The sequence below is a fragment of the Leptodactylus fuscus genome, chromosome 1 (genome assembly GCF_031893055.1).
Source record: "Leptodactylus fuscus isolate aLepFus1 chromosome 1, aLepFus1.hap2, whole genome shotgun sequence".
Classification (NCBI taxonomy): Eukaryota; Metazoa; Chordata; class Amphibia; order Anura; family Leptodactylidae; genus Leptodactylus; species Leptodactylus fuscus.
The window spans coordinates 310,700,367-310,721,455 of NC_134265.1; the positions used below are offsets into that span (position 1 = coordinate 310,700,367).

General features: G+C 41.1%; 1 protein-coding gene across 2 annotated transcripts in view; it reads right to left on the reverse strand.

Annotated features, from left to right (window-relative positions):
• PRIMPOL (primase and DNA directed polymerase) overlaps positions 1–21,050 on the reverse strand; it is a 35,502-nt gene extending 14,452 nt beyond the window's left edge. The window contains exons 1-8 of one of the 2 annotated variants that reach the window (XM_075259130.1): positions 20,687–21,050; positions 18,395–18,599; positions 12,010–12,194; positions 10,708–10,802; positions 4,480–4,618; positions 2,372–2,519; positions 825–1,040; positions 133–295 (exon numbers count right to left, since the gene is read on the reverse strand). In XM_075259130.1, coding sequence (XP_075115231.1) covers positions 133–295; positions 825–1,040; positions 2,372–2,519; positions 4,480–4,618; positions 10,708–10,802; positions 12,010–12,189 — 941 coding nt within the window. In that variant the 5' untranslated portion in view covers positions 12,190–12,194; positions 18,395–18,599; positions 20,687–21,050. Of the gene's footprint in view, positions 1–132; positions 296–824; positions 1,041–2,371; positions 2,520–4,479; positions 4,619–10,707; positions 10,803–12,009; positions 12,195–18,394; positions 18,600–20,682 lie in introns of both variants that reach the window. The other variant, XM_075259121.1, reaches the window with a different exon arrangement.
• Between the last annotated feature and the right edge of the window lie 39 nt (positions 21,051–21,089).

Here is a 21,089-nt window from a genome sequence, read left to right on the forward strand (position 1 = left end):
TACAGAGAAGTGAAAGCACTGGCAGGGACTGAATGTAACTACAGGCACACCCAGTACATTGTGTGTCACCATCCTAAACAAACTATAAAAGTAACACTGTATTACATCAGGTGGAAAAATAAGACAACTTACCTTACATTGCTAACTAAAGAGCAAAGAAATATCTGCTCCTCCTCTGAGACATGTCTGGAAGGCTTCACTGCAAATCTATTGTCTTTAGCCACTTCAAATGTTACATTTTTACCCATTTTTGATGATTTGTACAGACGGAAATTTCTGTTTTTCGTGTAAACACCTGAAGGCAATGTTGCAGATAAATGATTGAATGGAAATACATAAATTTCATAGAAATGGTCTTACACTATTAAGGCATTCCTTATGGACAGTAATTACACAGTGATTTTTGCGGTGCTAGATTTACACACACAGATTTTTGACTTGTGTGAGACATCCATTTCCACGCATAGATATTCTATTACAGTACAACTAATTTTCATCTCATAGATTGTAAACTCTTGCTAACAGTGCCCTGACGCATATTGTTTGCTATGCTAATTTTTGTCACATTGTAATGTCAAATACTGTCTATCCATGTACCCTCTGATTTGTAAAGTGCTATGGAAAATGTTGGTACTAGGTAGGACCCCATATTCATACAAAGTGGTTAGATTTTCATTATTTTAGTTTTTTGGCCACTACTATATACACATGTATGGCTATAGCAACAGCAATTAACTGGTAAATTTACAGTATGGAAGATGAGAAAGAACAAAATACCATTGCTAGTTGTGTCACAATATATAGTGTACAAAATATATTCTTACCTAGATCAATAAACAGCTGTCTCCCACCATTTTTGTCTTGCACAATTAGAGACGACAGATCATAGACTTCCTTGGATGCGTTCTGAGGATTGCCCACATTGGTTTCACAAGCATCACTGAAATCTTTAGTGGATTTTTCACACACAGAAGTTTTGGAAACAGGCATGAATGCATTCAGAGACAATAAAGGCTGTAAAGCAGACTTGATAAAATTACCTGAAAAAACAGTACATGCACTATATTACCATCCCATATAAATAGATATTAGTCTTTTACTTCAGTGTCTAATTGACATTGATGACCTGAATAACACACAGACGATGGCAAAACATTACAAAACTCCTATCGGCCATGGCTTCTGTAAAAACGGATACCGTATTTTCCGGACTATAAGGCGCACATAAAAACCTACGATTTCCTCAGAAATCGTAAGTGCGGCTTATAGTCCGGTGCGGCTTATATATGGATGGAAGCGGCGGCAAAGTCTGCATGCCGCTTCCATACATACATAAAAGGCACCGTAAGGGTGCATTCACACTACAGAACGCCGGCGTGTAATCACAGCCGTACACACCGGCGTTACAGCAGGGCTGCCGGACACTTCCTATTCATTTCTATGGGAGCCGGCATGCGAGCGCTCCCCATAGAAATGAATGGAAAAAAGCAGTCCATTCATTTCTATGGGAAGCGCTCGCATGCCGACTCCCATAGAAATGAATGGGAAGTGTCCAGCAGCCCTGCTGTCACGCCGGCCTGAAACAGAACGTGAAACTTACCCAGCGGTGCAGGGCGGGCGGGCGGGCATTCAGGCCTCCTCTTCCTCCGATGTTCCGTCCTTCTCCTCCGGCGCTCGCTGATAATGGCCGGGGCGCATGCGCAATATCATAATGCTTCTACTGCGGCTACGCATGCGCCCAGGCCATTCTCAGTTAGCGAGCGGCGGAGAACGGAACATCGGAGGAAGAGGAGGCCTGAATGCCCGCCCACCCTGCACCGCTCGGTAAGTTTCACATTCTGTTTCAGGCTTTTATTTTAAAACGGGGGGGGGGGGGGGGGGGGGGGGGGGGGGGTGGTGGTGGTTAGTAGTTTAATCTAACTTTTACGGTTGGGCTCTATCAGCATGATTTTGCTGATAGAGCCCCTCCTCGCCTGACGAGCGCTTCCAATAGAAGCGGCTGGCACGCGGGGGGTTAAGCGGCCGCTGGCAAAGTCTGCCTGCCGGCGCTTTCAATAACATATAATGCGCACCAGACTGCGGCTTATAGTCCGGTGCGCCTTATATATGAACCGAGACGGACTATAAGGCGCTCATGGGCAATGCGGCTTATAGTCCAGTGCGCCTTATAGTCCGTAAAATACGGTACTGATGTGATTTGTCGTTTCCATGAAAAAAAGTTACAGGGAATCATGTACTGGATCTGGTTACTTTTTTGTTCTCATACAGAATGCCCACACATTATATTCTCGCATTTTTTGTGGAGAATATGATTTTAATCAGTTAGTGTATAACTGGGTAACATTGCAAACAACAACAGAAAGCCATTTACCAACATGTATATTGTCCTTAAAGGCTGCATTAGGGATTAAAAATATTAAGTGACGGCTAAACTTTTCATCAGTGCTGGAATCCAGGTTTAAGACGTTGTCTGCGAAGCACTTCACGCCAAAGCAATCTTCTAGCTTCTTACAGAAAAACTAGAGATGAAAGAAAAATACAGTAAATCAAATGGTTCCTATAAAAGGACACAAAGGGGCTTCAGGTAATACCGCATGATCCAAATCAAAGTCACAATAAATTGGGCATTTTACTTTGATTAAGATTAATGGCGATTATTTAAGTCAGGCTCCTTTTAAACCACGCCCCTTTTACAGTAAGAGTATGTGTTAGGCCAAACTGGAACCACTGTTATACTCTGAGGAGGAGAACAAACATAAAAAACAGTGTTACTCACCTCTCCTTGTGCTCCGGTGCAACTTCCTGCTGTCTTCGGGTGTTCTGACTGACATAGGGACTGCTAAAGCTTGAGATTGGTGCTACGACTCTTGCGTCTATGCGTCACAATGCTATGTGATCCACTGAGGCCCAATCATATCAGTATGGAGATCTGAAGATTTGGCAAGGAGAGGTGAGTAACACTGATTTTTTTTCATATTTGGTCACCTCCCCTGAGTCTCCGCTCATTATACTCTGGGATCTGAAGAGAACCCAGAGTATCAAAATAGCAGTTTTGGTTCAGACACGTTCAGTACAAATGAAACTGCAAGTAGAACCTCACAGATATAGTAATAACTAAACTGAAATAATTAATGTGAACAAAAATCACATTGGTTATCTTGGTTGATGTTTGGTTTCGGTTATTTTTTGATTAATCGCCCAGCCCTTGCTTCAGGGTTATTTAGAAATGTTTCTTGGGAAAACTGACTAAGTGATATAGCCAGGTAACAAGAGGGCACATGCATAAGAAATATCTTCATACATATGATGTACTGACATTAAAAACACAGCATAACATATGTGCATTGACTTTTTTCAAATGTAAATTTCTCCTAACCAAACAAGCAGTCAACATTTTGTGGGCAAAGTTTTGTGCTCTTACAGATAACCTCTGTGCATATGCATATGTTTTGGGAAATCCTCCACTATGAACCTGAAAAGAGTTGTTCTCTATAAGGTGGGCTTGAGATGTCCATGTATAACATGGACTGCCAGTTATCTAAACTGCTGCCATGTTATACTACAATTCCCCTGAGGCTTCTCCTGCCAAAATCAGCTGTTTTCTGGGGGTGCCCGGAACATTATGAAGGGGTCGCCTCTAATGAGTCAACTTATTTAAGAAATTTGTTCAGACGCTATATACCATATATACTCCAGTATAAGCCGACCCAAATATAATCCAAGGCCCCTAATTTTACCACAAAAAACTGGGAAAACTTATTGACTCGAGTATAAGCCTAGGGGGGAAATGCAGCAGCTACTGGAAAATTTCAAAAATTAAAATGGTTGAAGTTTTTGGGTTCAGTAGTTGCTGGGTGCTGGGGAAGGGGAGGGGGTGTTTTGGTTGTCTGTCTACCCCTTCCCTAAGCTTGAGGACTGTTTTTTTTCCCCCACTTGGAATGCAGCCTGGCTGAATATAGGGTATCTGCAGTGCTCCTATTAACCCCTTCCCGACAGAACAGGAGCACTGCAGATACCCTATATTCAGTAGACCGGGCACTTTCAGACACAGGATACCTAATGTGTATGTGTTTCACAGTCATTTTCCACTTTTATATGTATTCTAGGGAAAGGAGGGATTTAGAACTTTTATTTTTTTTAAAGCTTCTTTTTTTCCAACTATTTTATGGGAGATTCTATACATTGATACTGCGGCTGCTCATAGACACTCCCCCCCCCCCCCCTAAAAAAAATTTGACTCGAGTATAAGCCGAGGGGGGCTTTTTTAGCACAAAAACTATGCAGAAAAATTTGGCCTATACTCAAGTATATACGATAAATATGGAGAATGTACCAATAACATCAAAAAACTGTCTATAACAACATTCATTCGTGTGCCCCAAGTTCTACTGAGCTCAGCTTCTAAAGGGAAAGGATTCCTTTCGGTGCATGCATTGCAATATAATACAAGTGATTTTGTTCCTTCTGTGCTGCGCTTACCTCAATAACTAGAGTAACCATTTTTTTGCCGTCTGCTCCTGGATTTGCTGGCCTATAGTATTCTAAATCAAAATATAGTTTGCACACGGTGTCAGCAGGAATTACTTCATAGCAGTGAGCCAGGGACTGAGGCAGTTTCCTAAAAATAAAAAATGATATAATAACAATATAATTTTGTGTGTGAATTTCCCACCTCATCCGGTGACTAATAATATACTCGGAGCTTCACAAATCAAGTATCGCAGACTATGAAGAAATAACGTAATTGTGAACAGGGGCTAAAGTGACATAAAAGCAATCATAAAAGATGATCTCAATTCCTATTCCAGCTCTAATTTTAATAAAGTTAGCTATAATCTTTACACAAGTAATCTGCCCAACAAGTATCCTGCTCATATGTATACACATGGCCAAGCAAGTTACTGTGAATTCACCAATGGCGGATTTGCAGCCTCTACATTACCTTTTACCTTTTGTATTTCTCATTACTTCATATCATATAAAGGTATTATTTCCAAAATTTAAAAGTAAAAAACAACTTTTGGCTTAAGATTACAGCAAATCAAGCACTTTTATTCCTTACCAAGAGTTATAATGCGGCGCTATTTGGCTGCCATCTTACAGCCACACTGCTACTTACACAGCAGTAATCTTCATCTATGTATTATTAACACAGTCCTAATACAGAGTTTACTTTGAGACGGTCAGGTAGTGCACACAGCTCTTGTAGTCTTGTTCACTTGAATGAGACTGAGGTGCAGCACTTGCTATAAGTGCTAAAAGTGGATGACCTGGTAAATAATGATGAAGTCACAGTGATTGCCCCAGTGCTATAGCCCCTTCAATAGGTTGATTGCCAGGAGTGCAAAGAGTCTGTCGCCGCCATTATGTACTTTATCAGAAGGATATTGGTGGTGGCAAAATCTCTGCACCCCTGGAAACCAGCTGTGAGCCCATCATTTATCCTCAAATAGACATCACCATTCTATCCTAAAAACAGACCACCATTTGTCCCAGAAAACCCATATACTGAGGCCACACATTGCGGGAGGCTATAAATTTTGCTGCAGTTTTTTGATCCTACAGGAGCTATAACTAGGTAACTATCACTCCATTGCTACACGTGAACAGGCTTTAAAGGGGTTGTCCAGGATATGAGAAAAGGTTAGTACTGCAGTTTACCCTCATTTAAGTGAAGGAACTGAACTGTGATATCAAAGACAAGTCCTTTCTAAATGTTGTGTCTAATCCTATTTACCATCTTTTGTCTAGGTGTATATCTTTTCATGCACTCAGGTTTCCTTTTACACTGGGTTCACACCAGCGTCTGGACTCCGTTATCAGGTTTCTGTCTTATGCATGCAGAAGACGGAAACCTGTCATGCCGAGCCCGGCCGTGAGCGCCGGTGAGCGTTTTGCGCTCTCCGCGACGAAACCATTTTTCTTTTTAAACCGGACACAGAGTACTGCATGTCCGATTCTATGTCCGGTTTAAAAAACCCGGTTTCGCCGCGGAAAGCATAAAACGCTCACCAGTGCTCATGGCCAGACACTTTTCAAACCCATTCAAATGAATGGGTTTGGGAAGATGCTGGCATGTTTTCGTCTTCTGCCCTGTTTTGTGTAGGAAATGGAAACCTACAAAACGGACTCCCAGGCGCAGATGTGAACGAGCCCTTATCCTTTCTGCAAATAAAAGTTTTGTTTTTAAGCACTACATAAAATTATCAGGAACTGGGTATGCAAACTTGGTTTTACAAGAAATGACCATAGGGAAGAATAGACCATGACGTGGATGAAACCCTACACTAGTGCAAGGGCTTGGCTCCAACTAGTGCTACAGCTATATTTATCCATAATGTGGTTTCCCCTCTACCAGGAAACATCAGTGGGGTTTCTTTTTACTGGAAATTAAGATTATGTGAGTTTTGTTTTGATAATGGAGGACGATATTTAGTGGTTCATCCTACAATTTAACTGTTGATTTCTTCTCTGTCATTGTAGCCATATACAAACGTGCTTTTTTCAAATAGCTACTTTAGCACTATATTTTAATGGAATTTTTTTTACATCAAAGTTTTTTTGTTTTTTTTATTAATACTAAAAGTATTATGCTAACATACACAAAAGGCCCTCCCATTACCCCTTTCAATGCATTTAATTTGTAGATACATGATATTGTATGACATACGGGGCTCCTTAAAGTCATGCCAGGATGAATCTATCATATGGGTTCATGGCATCCTACAGAAATCACTGAACTGAAACAGCCATAAATGACACTCTGAACTGATAATACATTGCAAACTGATGAATTGTTTATTTGTATGTAACAATAACCTTCTTCCACCCTCCCTCCTAGAATTCTATTCCTATGTGTCTCTCTTGTACATAAATATGCATCCTTCAGAAATTGTTTTTAGATATATCTGAAGAAGCGGAGGAGCTTTGAAATGTTGTAATCTGTCATCATTAATAGTTAGCCATTAAAAAAGGTATCAACTACTGAAGACTCAAGTTTTTTTTTTTATATTACCTTTCCAAAGAACATAGTTTATTGGGAAATCTCTCTAAGATATTGGACTTTATCAATGGAAATGCGACACAAGGCTTTATTCTAACTCATCAGTTGCTGTAGGCGAGTTGAAGGGACTCCATGTCCACAAACTATTCCTTATGAGGTTTACTAACTATACATAAATTACCTATGGACTTAACGTTAAGAATTATATTAGTCTGTACTTGAAGGATTGATACATGAAGTTGACCTCGTTGTAAGATCAATTCTCAAATATGGTTTTTACCTGATTAATGCATTTTATTCTATATTCTAAATATAATCTTTAGGTCATTGTTTGTCACATTTATACAAAGTTTGCTTTATATGATACTCACACAACACATATTGTCCTATTTAACAGAGTTTGATGAAGGCCGACATAGGCCAAAAAGTTTACTACTCCGTGCAAAAGTCAATTATTAAAATGTTTATAAAAATATTGAGTGCTGGAGTTTTTACCTATTATACTATGGGTTGGGACCCTACTACAAGCACCCAACAGAATGATATAGTGATTACAGAATACAAAAACGGTCTACTTCCTTTCCTACATAAAATACATTAGGTGCTACAGCTGCTATTGTCTAGGCATCTACAGCCAATGCAAATCTTTTGAGTGTACATGATGAATACCAGTATATTATTTCTTCTGCCAGGGGCTAATAATATTTTCTGATGGTGGCAAGCAACACAAATGGAACAGGTCAATAAAAACACACAATTTATCCAGAATAATTGTTACAATAATGAGTTCACAGCAATGTGGTTCTCCTAAGGGTGCCTTCACACAAAGTGTACACGAACAGAAACAGACCAATGGATGTGGAAAGAACTGCGCTTGCTCCAAATTCCATAAATTCAACACGATCTTTATTATAATTCCTAATACACGACGCAGCGGGCTGCGTTTCGGGGCTTCCCCTTTGTCAAGTGTATTACCACTGTACACACTTATCCTATTAGTAAAAAGATAAAACAAATGTTCCCTATGAGTATGTCTCCTTACTTTTGGATGTAACAATTACAATTACAAAGAATACATATAAATACATGATAATAAAAACATTGATTTCAATGTAAAAATACTAAAAATACTAAAATTACACTTGAAATAAGAATCTAATATATATCCAATGGGGCTATGAATAGCATCATAATTATATTAAAACATATTAAGATAACACAAGAAAGGGTAAATGTCCAATGTCAATCCCAATGTGATTATGAATAGCATCCTAGTTGCAGTACAGACTGGCACAGTCTATAGTGTATGCAATTTGCTTTGATGGTTGCTGTTATAAAAAACCATACCTAAGTAGCCAAGGGAAAGATATTTCTTACCTCACAAATTGATGACTAACCGAGTGGGCTGTAAGCGTTAGCAGTGGCCGGGCGTGAAGAAGCAGAATGGTATGCTTTCGTTCTGAAGGTGCTTTAAATCAGTGAGAAGCGCGCGAAAATCCTGCGCATGCGTACTGACGGCTGTTGTGGAATCTATACATACATCTGTATACAAATGAGTTTGCCCGAGCTCTGAGGCAAAAAAAAAGGGGGGGGGGGAACAGATTGAGTCTATCCCGCTAGTTTGAGCCCCAGTAACCAGTATTCGCACCACCGCATGCGATCCGAACGTTGGTGGCATCGGGCGGCGTGTGGAGGAATGATCGGGGATTTCCGTAATTCACGGGATTCCCCGAAGTCTAAGCGCATGCGCACTTCAAACTAGAGGGATAACATTGACTCCGGCACTACCCGCTGAACTACGGATACTGCCGGAGATGCGCGCATGCGTGGTGCCAACTGTTGATGATCGTTATTTAACTCGCTACATCGACCGTCTGAGTTTGTTACGTTATAATTATTTTAGGAAAAGATAGATTGATTATGCTCTTCTGTATGTGCTTTCCTAGTGTTATAAAAGGGGACTAGGAAAGCACATACAGAAGAGCATAATCAATCTATCTTTTCCTAAAATAATTATAACGTAACAAACTCAGACGGTCGATGTAGCGAGTTAAATAACGATCATCAACAGTTGGCACCACGCATGCGCGCATCTCCGGCAGTATCCGTAGTTCAGCGGGTAGTGCCGGAGTCAATGTTATCCCTCTAGTTTGAAGTGCGCATGCGCTTAGACTTCGGGGAATCCCGTGAATTATGGAAATCCCCGATCATTCCTCCACACGCCGCCCGATGCCACCAACGTTCGGATCGCATGCGGTGGTGTGAATACTGGTTACTGGGGCTCAAACTAGCGGGATAGACTCAATCTGTCCCCCCCCCCCCCCTTTTTTTGCCTCAGAGCTCGGGCAAACTCATTTGTATACAGATGTATGTATAGGTTCCACAACAGCCGTCAGTACGCATGCGCAGGATTTTCGCGCGCTTCTCACTGATTTAAAGCACCTTCAGAACGAAAGCATACCATTCTGCTTCTTCACGCCCGGCCACTGCTAACGCTTACAGCCCACTCGGTTAGTCATCAATTTGTGAGGTAAGAAATATCTTTCCCTTGGCTACTTAGGTATGGTTTTTTATAACAGCAACCATCAAAGCAAATTGCATACACTATAGACTGTGCCAGTCTGTACTGCAACTAGGATGCTATTCATAATCACATTGGGATTGACATTGGACATTTACCCTTTCTTGTGTTATCTTAATATGTTTTAATATAATTATGATGCTATTCATAGCCCCATTGGATATATATTAGATTCTTATTTCAAGTGTAATTTTAGTATTTTTACATTGAAATCAATGTTTTTATTATCATGTATTTATATGTATTCTTTGTAATTGTAATTGTTACATCCAAAAGTAAGGAGACATACTCATAGGGAACATTTGTTTTATCTTTTTACTAATAGGATAAGTGTGTACAGTGGTAATACACTTGACAAAGGGGAAGCCCCGAAACGCAGCCCGCTGCGTCGTGTATTAGGAATTATAATAAAGATCGTGTTGAATTTATGGAATTTGGAGCAAGCGCAGTTCTTTCCACATCCATTGGTCTGTTTCTGTTCGTGTTCATTTCACCTCCTGGAGGTATTGGATGTTACTACTGCTGCTGACAAGCTCCTATGTGCAAAGACACTCCTCTAATGAGAATCTAATCCTGGGGGTCTGCTCGGTGAATCTTCTCAATTCACACAAAGTGTAACACGTTCTGAATCAGCGGCGTTAAAACAGATCCCATTGCTTTCTATGGGAGCCGGCATACGTGCGCTCCCCATAGAAATGAATGGGCTGCTTTTTTCCCCTATTGCTTTCAATGTGATACGCGTGTATGCTTGTCTTTGGAACTGAATAAATGCAGTTCATCCTCATATATTCTGTCATGGGCAGTATGGTATCAGTGCCACACCTCAGCGGATGCAGATCCTAGTTTTGAAGCAGTATGTTGTGTAATAAATGGTTAATCTTAAGAACATACCTATTTTTTTTTTCTTTTTTGAAGCCTTTGACATAAGAATGAATTCTGCCTACTGCTAAAAATGACCTGGGTTATGCTCCATGACAGGTATATGATCACTAAACTCCTGCATAATATCTAATATTTGTAGAATTCACAGTAAGTATAAGATGGCAGTGAGCAGAGTATATACATTGTACACTACTCACCTGAAAATAATCATACAACAGGGTAAAACATGTAAAATACTTACATGTAATAAAACCAAAATTCTGCATAGGTTGTTACCAGATAAAGCCTTCTCTCAGTATCATCAAGAATAGTCTCCAGTGCGAAAACGTGAACATCCTTAACAGAATACAATTATTTATTAATGGAAGGTAAATCACAGATTGTAAAAGTTGGTAGAAATCACATCTGCCCTCCAACAAGTTATAGACAACAGTTTACACAACCAGTAGACAAACAATGGATTACATTTACAATATAAAGAGGGCTCCTAAAACTTCTTGTATACAGTTGTACAACATTGCTATATTTACTAGCCCGATTCATCACTGCTCACAACTTGTTACAATGTATCTGCCTACAACTTGTAAAGTGCTGCGGAACATTTTTGTGTTAGCTAAATAAAATGTATTATTACCTGTATTATCTGCCTGTATATACTGGGGGGAGGGGGTCAATTATTGTTAAGTGGGTGGAGGCAGGAAAGTACCATTGTATATACTCTCTGTGTTTGCACAGTTTCCTCTGGGTAATCCAGTTTCCTCCCACATGGCAAAAATATACTGATAGGTAAATTGGTTTCCCGTACAAACAACTGACCCTTGTGGGTGTTGGGGATGTGTGCCTGTATGGCAGCCGCTAACTCCCCAATGCCACAATGCTCCCTGTGCTTTAAGTCTCCCTGAGAAATGGGCATTACAGATGTTTGTAATTGTCATTTCTGGTAATGATCATTTCTAATAATAAATAACCTTGCATGTTAATGGAAATGCCTATATCTACTGAGGTACTTCATAGAGTTCTGTCCATCAGTCAGAAACTACGCACCAGCTTGCTGAAGAATACAGGAAGTGAGAAGAAGAGGCAGAAGGCAAACTGGTGAGAGAGGGATATGGGGACACTCCTATAAAGGGAGTATGTAACCAAAGGTTGAGAACACTCACGTAAACCCGCTGCTGATAGATTAGGGTCACCTTTTCTCATTTCCCAATCCGGCCCTCTGCTGCAGATGACCTTATAAATTTAATTAAGCAAATAAGCAGTCTGGAGCTCTACATCTCTAGCGCTCCAGACTGCTCCCCCCCACTGAGTTGTGATTAGCTACCTTGCCACTGCTAAGCAAGAATGGCAGGGCCAGGCTGAAATGCCACAGTCTCATCCGGTCCTGTATTCTTGCTGTTGCGCCATGATTCACACTATAACACAATCACAGAACCACTCATTACACTTCAGGCCGGAGTGGGTTTCTGGCCCTGTCACAATTCAGTGGGCAGGAACAGTCTGCATTCTTATTTAATCATATTAATACATCAATGAATTAACTCACCTCCTTACAAGTTTTGGCAAACTGGAAAGCTGCAGCTTGGCGAGGAAACAGTCTCCAGACTGAAGAAGGCTGCCATGGTCGAGACAGTTTTGGTTTGTAGGCTGAACAAAGAGGATGTCGTTTATACTGAGATGCCAGATCCTCAACTTTCTTCAATTTTTCTAGCCATTTTCTCTTCATAATCTCTAAAAAAAAATTATTAAATAGAAATAAGATATGTCAGTTGTCCATCATATATACAAAAATTGTATTTAAAAAGTAGCACACATTTTTGTTTTTTCAGGCTCTCCTCATAGCAAAAAAACATGTTTAGTTTTTTGCCCCACAGTGCTTTTCATTGTGTTGCTGCATTTTTCTGCCTAGGGCTAAGATCCCATGTTGTGGAAACTCATAGCACAGTTTTTGTGCTGAAAAAGCCCCCCCCCCGGCTTATACTCGAGTCAAGCAAAAAAAAAAAAAGAAAAAAAAAAGAATTTCTTTTTTTTTTTTTGGGGGGGGGGGGGGTCTATGAGCAGCAACAATAGTAATGTATAGAATCTCCCATAAAATAGTTAAAAAAAAGCTTTAAAAAAAATATAACAAAAAAATAAAGTGAATAGAAGTTCTAAATCCTTCCTTTCCCTAGAATACTTATAAAAGTAGAATATGACTGTGACACACATACACATTAGGTATCCCTGTGTCTGAAAGTGCCCGGTCTACTGAATATGGGGGAGCTGCAGTGCTCCTGTTCCATCGGGAAGGGGTTAATTGGAGCACTGCAGATACCCTATATTCAGCCAGGCTGAATTCCAAGTGGGGGGGAAAAAACCCAGTCCTCAAGCTTAGGGAAGGGGCAGACAGAGAACCAAAACACCCCCTCCCCTTCCCCAGCAGCTACTGCACCAAAAACTCCGACCATTTTCATTTTTGAAATTTTCTAGTAGCTGCTGCATTCCCCCCCCCCCCCCTGGCTTATACTCGAGTCAATAAGTTTTCCCAGTTTTTTTTGTGGTAAAATTAGGGGCCTCGGCTTATATTCGGGTCGGCTTATACTCGAGTATATACGGTAGATTGTAATAAATAAATCGCAATTAATTGAGCATTTTACCTTGATGACGATTAATGGTGACTATTTAGGCGACGCTCCTTTTTAGGTATGTGTTGGACACAAACCACGCAGGTCGTGCAAGAAGAATTTTGTGGGGTTTGCCCAATACTTATTCATACTGTAAAATAGGGTGTAGTTTAAAAGAGGCAGGACCTAAATAAACATCATTAATCTTCTGAACAAAACTCCAGACAATGGGTTGCAAATAACCAATGTACACAAAATCACACTGTTATCCAGATTGACGGTCAGTTCGACTACTTTTTGATTATTTGCCCAGCCCTACTTTGAGCATTAATAGCGTGATCTAGCTGATTATTGTTGTGGGGTACGGGAGCAGAGTATATGTGAATATAATACAAAAATGTTCACCCAACAGCACCATACACAAGGAAAAAAAAACAAAAAAAAACAAAACCCTGCACTTTAAAAAACCGCACAAAAAAAGAAAAACACACACAAAAAAAAAAACACCACAACAAACTCTGCATACTCACCTCTCCATTTAGTTGGGGATCTAGCACAGAGTCTTCGTTGGGGTCCCCAATATTCCTGAGGTTTGGCCCACACGTAAACAACACAGTCAACCAGTGGCTTAGTAGTAATGTTCTGTTCAACCAGAGCATGGACCCGAATGGAGACTCTCTGCAGTATTCACAGTCAAACCAAGAAGTGAGTATGTAGTTTATTATTTTAAAACCTTCACAGAGGTTAAAAAAAAAGAATCCTAACATTTTTCCACATTGGAAATTGAAGCACATTACGGTTATGTTAATTCGAGTAACAGATATTAAAAATCCCCTTCATGATTAATATTCCCCTTAATGACACAGATTAGAGCTGACATTCTGGAAGTCAGCAGCTGAACAACTGAGGTCATCTTTATGTCATGAGATCACGAACAAGTATGGATTGTCCAAATTGGAGAACCTCTTTTAGAGAAGATCTGTTACCAAATTTCACAATACAGACTGCATACACTATTAAATCTCTTGGACTTACAGCTAGTGATGACGATTAATTGAAAGAGAACTGAAAAAAAAAAAAAAAAATCAGGATGACTATCGAGATTTTGTTTATGTCAGTTATTATTTGTTTGGACCAAACACATCCAAAACAAAACTACTATTATTATACTATGGGGTCTCTTAAGACTGCAGAGACCCAGGGGACATGATCAAACATAATAAACCGTGTTACTCACCTCTCCTGGGCTCTGAGGCTTCTCCCTGTTATCAGGGAGTGCTGAGGCCTGTGATTAGGCCTCAGCAATCATGTGGGTCACACGGCGTCACAATGGCACATGATGCTGACTCACAATCACATGCCTCGGTGGTCCCAGATGTCTTTCAGAAGTGCCGAAGACAGCAGGGAGTTTCGCTGGAGCATAAAAAAGCAACATTATTTTTTTTTTGTTTGATAATCTCCCTGGGGGTCTGAAGAGATAGTATTTGGTCCATACAAAGTCACCAACGAAACTTGCAAGATTTTGCTCAACACTACATTCATACTGTAAATGGGGGTATGGTTTAAAAGGGGCATGACCTAAATAATCGTCATCAATTGTTATCGCGCTAAAATCCCCTATTAATCACGATTTTTATTTAAGTCATAATTAGAGATGAGCAAGTACTATTTGAAACGGTAGTTTTGAATAGCACGCTCCCATAGGAGTGAATGAGAGCGGCCAGCGCGCAGGGGGTAAGCGGCCGGCCGAGTGCCGGCTGCGTCCATTCATTCATATGGGAGCGTGCTATTCAAAACTACCATTTCGAATAGTACTCGCTCATCTCTAGTCATAATCACCCAGCCCTACTTACAGCCATTCTAGCATAGTATAATCCGGATATTAAAATGACCTTTTACAAAGTGGTAGTAAAGAGGTATTCTGGACCAGTTTTCAGGATTTAATTTATTTATGTAGAGATCAGGATGTCATGCATTTGTTTTATATACATATATTTAAAATTTTGCCCATACACTTATTTTATCAGTGCAGTAATCCATCTGTAATGGAAAAATATATTATATGGTCAATTTTCTTCTTCTGAAATGCATGTGTGTGGAAAAAAATGGACTAAACACCGTTTCAGAAATGCAACCTCTGAAATACTGGAGGTAGGTTCATAGTATACTAAGGAGCTGAACATATACAGTATTACTACAGCGTCATCTCATCAAATCTGTGGAGAAAAAAAAATCTTAGACTCCTCTTCCTTGTCTATTTGGTTGTTTAGCTCCTTGAGATTGTGGTTTCAGAAGGTTGAGGCTTGTTGTGTTTCCTGCCGCTGCTGGCACTCTGGTTTTGTCTATCAATCCTTTTTCTCTTTTTGGTGTATTGCTGTGTTAATTGTCTCGGACCATTCCCTGATTTTGTGAGGTTGGGCGTCCCTTTCCTGGAAACGTCCCTGTCACTTCTGCTCTTATTTACTTTTACTGAGTGTCTTCCTTGTGAATGAAAGGCCATTGTACTTGTGGCAAAAGCACTCCATGTACTTCAATGGGGCTTCTAGAGATTTCAGTCCTGAAAGTCCAACAGCAGTGAATAGAGTGCTGGGACTTTTAGTCTCCAGTTCTGCTTAAAGCTGGACCCCCAGAAATGTGACACTGATATTCCCTTTAAAGAGGACTTTTCATATCCTCTAACAAAGAGTATGTTATATAGTATTAGAAAGATGCTCTTGCAATGAATTCAGAGCACCTGATATATTTGGAGGTGTGCTTTGTAATAAGGCACACCCTCCGCTGGCACTGGAGATATGAAGAATGGCATTGAAAATGCAAGTCTTTATAAATCTTCCCCACAGAGCTCCATGGTGTAAAGCACCCAGTAGCCAAATATTCAAAACGCTAGTGCTATATTTACCTTGTGTTCAGTACTTACAGGGTTATATTCATAGAAGAGAAATTACTTACATCTCTATGCCAGAAAACTGACATAGAAGGAGTACAGACCAATATCCGCCCCGCTATGATGTTTTTCACTCTGTGGCCCAGGGCCTCTTTAATTCTGGCGCATCTGGCACTAGCAAGGAATTGATTAAATCTGACATAGGAAACATCATTGTTAATAAATTCTTCAGAGTTTGCGGATTTGGCTTGACACAGGGAAATGGTCCTAACATACAGTGGGGCAAAAAAGTATTTAGTCAGTCACCAATAGTGCAAGTTCCACCACTTAAAAAGATGAGAGGCGTCTGTAATTTACATCATAGGTAGACCTCAACTATGAGAGACAAAATGAGAAAACAAATCCAGAAAATCACATCGTCTTATTTTGTAAGAATTTATTTTCAAATTATGGTGGAAAATAAGTATTTGGTCACCTACAAGCAATCAAGATTTCTGGCTCTCACAGACCTGTAACTTCTTCTTTAAGAGTCTCCTCTTTCCTCCACTCATTACCTGTAGTAATGGCACCTGTTTAAACTTGTTATCAGTATAAAAAGACACCTGTGCACACCCTCAAACAGTCAGACTCCAAACTCCACTATGGTGAAGACCAAAGAGCTGTCAAAGGACACCAGAAACAAAATTGTAGCCCTGCACCAGGCTGGGAAGACTGAATCTGCAATAGGCAACCAGCTTGGATTGAAGAAATCAACTGTGGGAGCAATAATTAGAAAATGGAAGACATACAAGACCACTGATAATCTCCCTCGATCTGGGTCTCCACGCAAAATCTCACCCCGTGGGGTCAAAATGATCACAAGAACGGTGAGCAAAAATCCCAGAACCACGCGGGGGGACCTAGTGAATGAACTGCAGAGAACTGGGACCAATGTAACAAAGCCTACCATCAGTAACACACTACCCCGCCAGGGACTCAGATCCTGCAGTGCCAGACGTGTCCCACTGCTTAAGCCAGTACATATCCGGGCCCGTCTGAAGTTTGCTAGAGAGCATTTGGATGATCCAGAAGAGTATTGGGAGAATGTCCTATGGTCTGATGAAACCAAACTGGAACTGTGTGGTAGAAACACAACTTTTCGTGTTTGGAGGAAAAAGAATACTGAGTTGCATCCATCAAACACCATACCTACTGTAAAGCATGGGGGTGGAAACATCATGCTTTGGGGCTGTTTCTCTGTAAAGGGGCCAGGACGACTGATCCGGGTACATGAAAGAATGAATGGGGCCATGTATCGTGAGATTTTGAGTGAAAACCTCCTTCCATCAGCAAGGGCATTGAAGATGAAACGTGGCTGGGTCTTTCAACATGACAATGATCCAAAGTACACCGCCAGGGCAACGAAGGAGTGGCTTTGTAAGAAGCATTTCAAGGTCCTGGAGTGGCCTAGCCAGTCTCCAGATCTCAACCCTATAGAAAACCTTTGGAGGGAGTTGAAAGTCCGTGTTGCCAAGCGACAGCCCCAAAACATCACTGCTCTAGAGGAGATCTGCATGGAGGAATGGGCCAACATACCAACAACAGTGAGTGCCAACCTTGTGAAGACTTACAGAAAACGTTTGACCTCTGTCATTGCCAACAAAGGATATATAACAAAGTATTGAGATGAAATTTTGTTACTGACCAAATACTTATTTTCCACCATAATTTGCAAATAAATTCTGACAAATGTGATTTTCTGGATTTGTTTTCTCATTTTGTCTCTCATAGTTGAGGTCTACCTATGATGTAAATTACAGACGCCTCTCATCTTTTTAAGTGGTGGAACTTGCACTATCGGTGACTGACTAAATACTTTTTTGCCCCACTGTATGTAGTTATTGACTTCTTATACAACCCACCAATCCCTGCTCAAACAACCAAGAAAAAAAATGCACATCGGCAAGAGTAGATGGCAAAAGTACATACAAACCAAGCCTTCAGGAAGCAAAAACCATGCAGTTGTGCAGTTTAAAGATGGGCGTCTCTGGTTTGGCTGCTATAAGTTAGTTTGCAGGTTACATATGTTATTCTCCAGACTGTATGCACACTGCTTTCAAATGTGTGTGTATGTTCTGCCACTGAGGAACCAAATGCATAATGGATACTAAACTTCACTTGTATCTCAGTAACCCACAACCCGTCTTTGTTTTGTGCACTGCATTAGGAGTCAAAATGAAGACTGTCCTTACATCCATAGTGATGCTGTGTGTATGGAAATCAAGTTATAGCACATGAAATCCCAATGTCCTAATAGCAGGTCTCCAGAGTCAGAAACATTTTTGGGTGGAGTAAGAAAAAAGTTACGGTAGTGGCTTCAAAATAAAGTCTTCAGTTATTTTTAATTAAATTATACAGTTCTTAATATTGTACAATTAGATATAGTGTGTTGCATATTTACTTACATAGGAGTTCACTCACTAGCTTTTTAGTGAATTTTAGGATAGTTCCAGCTTCCGATTGACCATAGATGTCAGGAGTCGGACTGTGAAAAAAATAGGAGTCAGCGGGTTGGCATTACAGACTCCACAGCCCTGCCTAAGGCCTGGTTCACATCTGTATTCGGGTTTTCGTTCAGGGAGTCCGCTTGGAAACCCACCAAACAGAAACCTGTACGCATAAAAAAACCTGTTATCTAAGGAAACCCACGGACCCCATAGACTATACATATGTTCGTAATTTTTGTCTGGCCCGTAGAAAGGATCTGTAAATTATGAAGCATATCCTATATTTGTAGTACAGACCAGTGTAGGGAATCATACAAGATCCGTGATTGTTGATGACATACTGATGCAATGTAAACACATATACTGTATATCTAACATGTATATGTGCGGATTGCTGATCAGTATTTGCAGACAACAAAACTACTACGGTCGTGTGCATGTAGCCTAAGCCTCAGATTTCTGTACCTTATGCCAGTGATGGCGAACCTATGGCACGCGTGCCAGAGAGGGCACACAGAGCTCCCTCTGCCGGCACATCCAGCTGAAAGCTGTCAGTGTAGGCCGAGCATTACGCGAGGCCTATACTGACTACAGAGTATGACCTTTGCACTGGCGCAAGCGTGATGACATAAGTTATCAGTACGTACAGCGAACAGGAGAGAGGATACCCGTTTGCTCTTCAGGTAAGTATATTGTGTATGTGTGTGTACGGTCTGGGGATGGGGCTACTGTGGACCATTTTATGCTGTGTGGGGAATGGGACTACTGTGAAGTATACGGGTATAATCCTGTGTGGGGGCCACTGCAGGGCAGATCGTTCTGTGTGGGGGCCACTGCGGGGCAGATTGTACTGTGTGGGGTTCCCTCACTATTTATATCACACAGTATCTGTCTTATAGCAGACATGATATTAGTACAGGCTGTAAGAACATTGTACGGTCACTATAAAACAGATCCTGTGCGATGTAAGTAGTGAACATTAATTGTTCAAGTACCAAATACAGAGACCGTTACCATTCAGTACAAGCTCTGTAAAGCCCCAGTCACACGACTGTAGTTTGTGGGTCCGTAATTGTGGATCCACAGAGTTTTAAAGAGGACCTTTCATCAGATCGGGCACATGCAGTTTTATATACTGCTGTCGGCTTTCCCGATTTGTGCCCCGGGTGAAGCGCTATCAGTCCCGGTACCGTAGCGCTTTACAGTCAGAAGGGCGTTTCTGATAGTTAGCCAGGAACACCCTTCTGCCCAGCAGGCTGTGTCAGCGGAGAGGAACGCCCCCTCCCCTCCTGATAATACTCCTCTATGGACGAGCACTGTGAGCAGAGGGAGGGGGAATTGCTCCCCGCTCATACTGTACAGCGCGATAGGCGCTGCTGGGCAGAAGGGCATCCCTGGCTAACTGTCAGAAACGCCCTTCTGACTATAAAGCCCTACGGTATCCGGGACTGATAGCGCTTTACACCGGGCACAGATCGGGAAAGCCAATAGTGCACTGAATTCAGCGCACTGTCAGCTTTCCAGCAGTATATAGAACTCCATGTGCCCGATCTGATGAAAGGTCCTCTTTAAGGTTAAATTGCCGTGTTGGCACTCCATGAAAATGTATTGGGTTTTGGTTTGCAGTTTGGGCACTCGGTCCCCAAACATTTCGCCATCACTGCCTTATACACTTTGAGGATAATTTAGTGTGAGGTTTTGCTCTACATTTTCTGCAGCGATTGAAAAGTCCAGCAATCTCAGGCTGAGGGCAGATTTGGGCCGATTTCTAGAGGACTGTGAGATGGAAGAACACCTCAAATTCCTCTTCACATCAGGACACGTGAATATACCGCCATGTCTAAAGTCACATCCCATGCATGAGAACAAGGTCTTTTTATTATTATTATTGTTTATTTATATAGCACCATTAATTCCATGGTGCTTTACATTTGGGGGTTACATACAATAAACAAAATATGTGTAACACTATTCACATGAATGGGGGGAAATTTCTGGGTAGATGAAAAATCATCCATAAAATATGAGGAAAAACTCAGTTGGACTCCTACATGTGAGAACTGGGCATAAGGATGTACCACTTTCTATTTCCGTGGGGAGGGTGTGTCACACACTTTCCCAGGAACCCTAATATTCTGGAGTTTGGGAAATCTGGGAAGACAACAGCAGTGGGTGCTAAAATTCCTACTCAGCAGAGATAATCAGTCAATACAGAAACTATCCGTAAAGTAACATGTCGCACTCACATACTTCTAGGAACAGGCTTCTTCTCGCCGCACTTATAGCATGACGTCATCACACAGTCGCACAGCATCAGATCTGCCCAGCATCCAGTTCAAATTCCCGCCACCGGCTGATGACGTGATTGGTCAACTCCGTTAGACTCTGCGTTCTCTAGCCAATCAATTCTCACCATGGAACACTAGAGGGCGTCATCATTGTATGTAAATTAAACATCGCTGACTCCTGTTTAACTTCAACAAAATGGAGGCTAAATAGTTTCCGCTATAATTTATAGCTGTGTTGTTCTACATAGACATTCCATGGTGTCTGTTATTTCCTCACGTGATAGTAGACTGAAGAGCTGCCTTAGAAACAAGGCGCTATGTGCCCCTCAGTGTGCCGTATTGGCTGACGGTCATGACGTCACCAG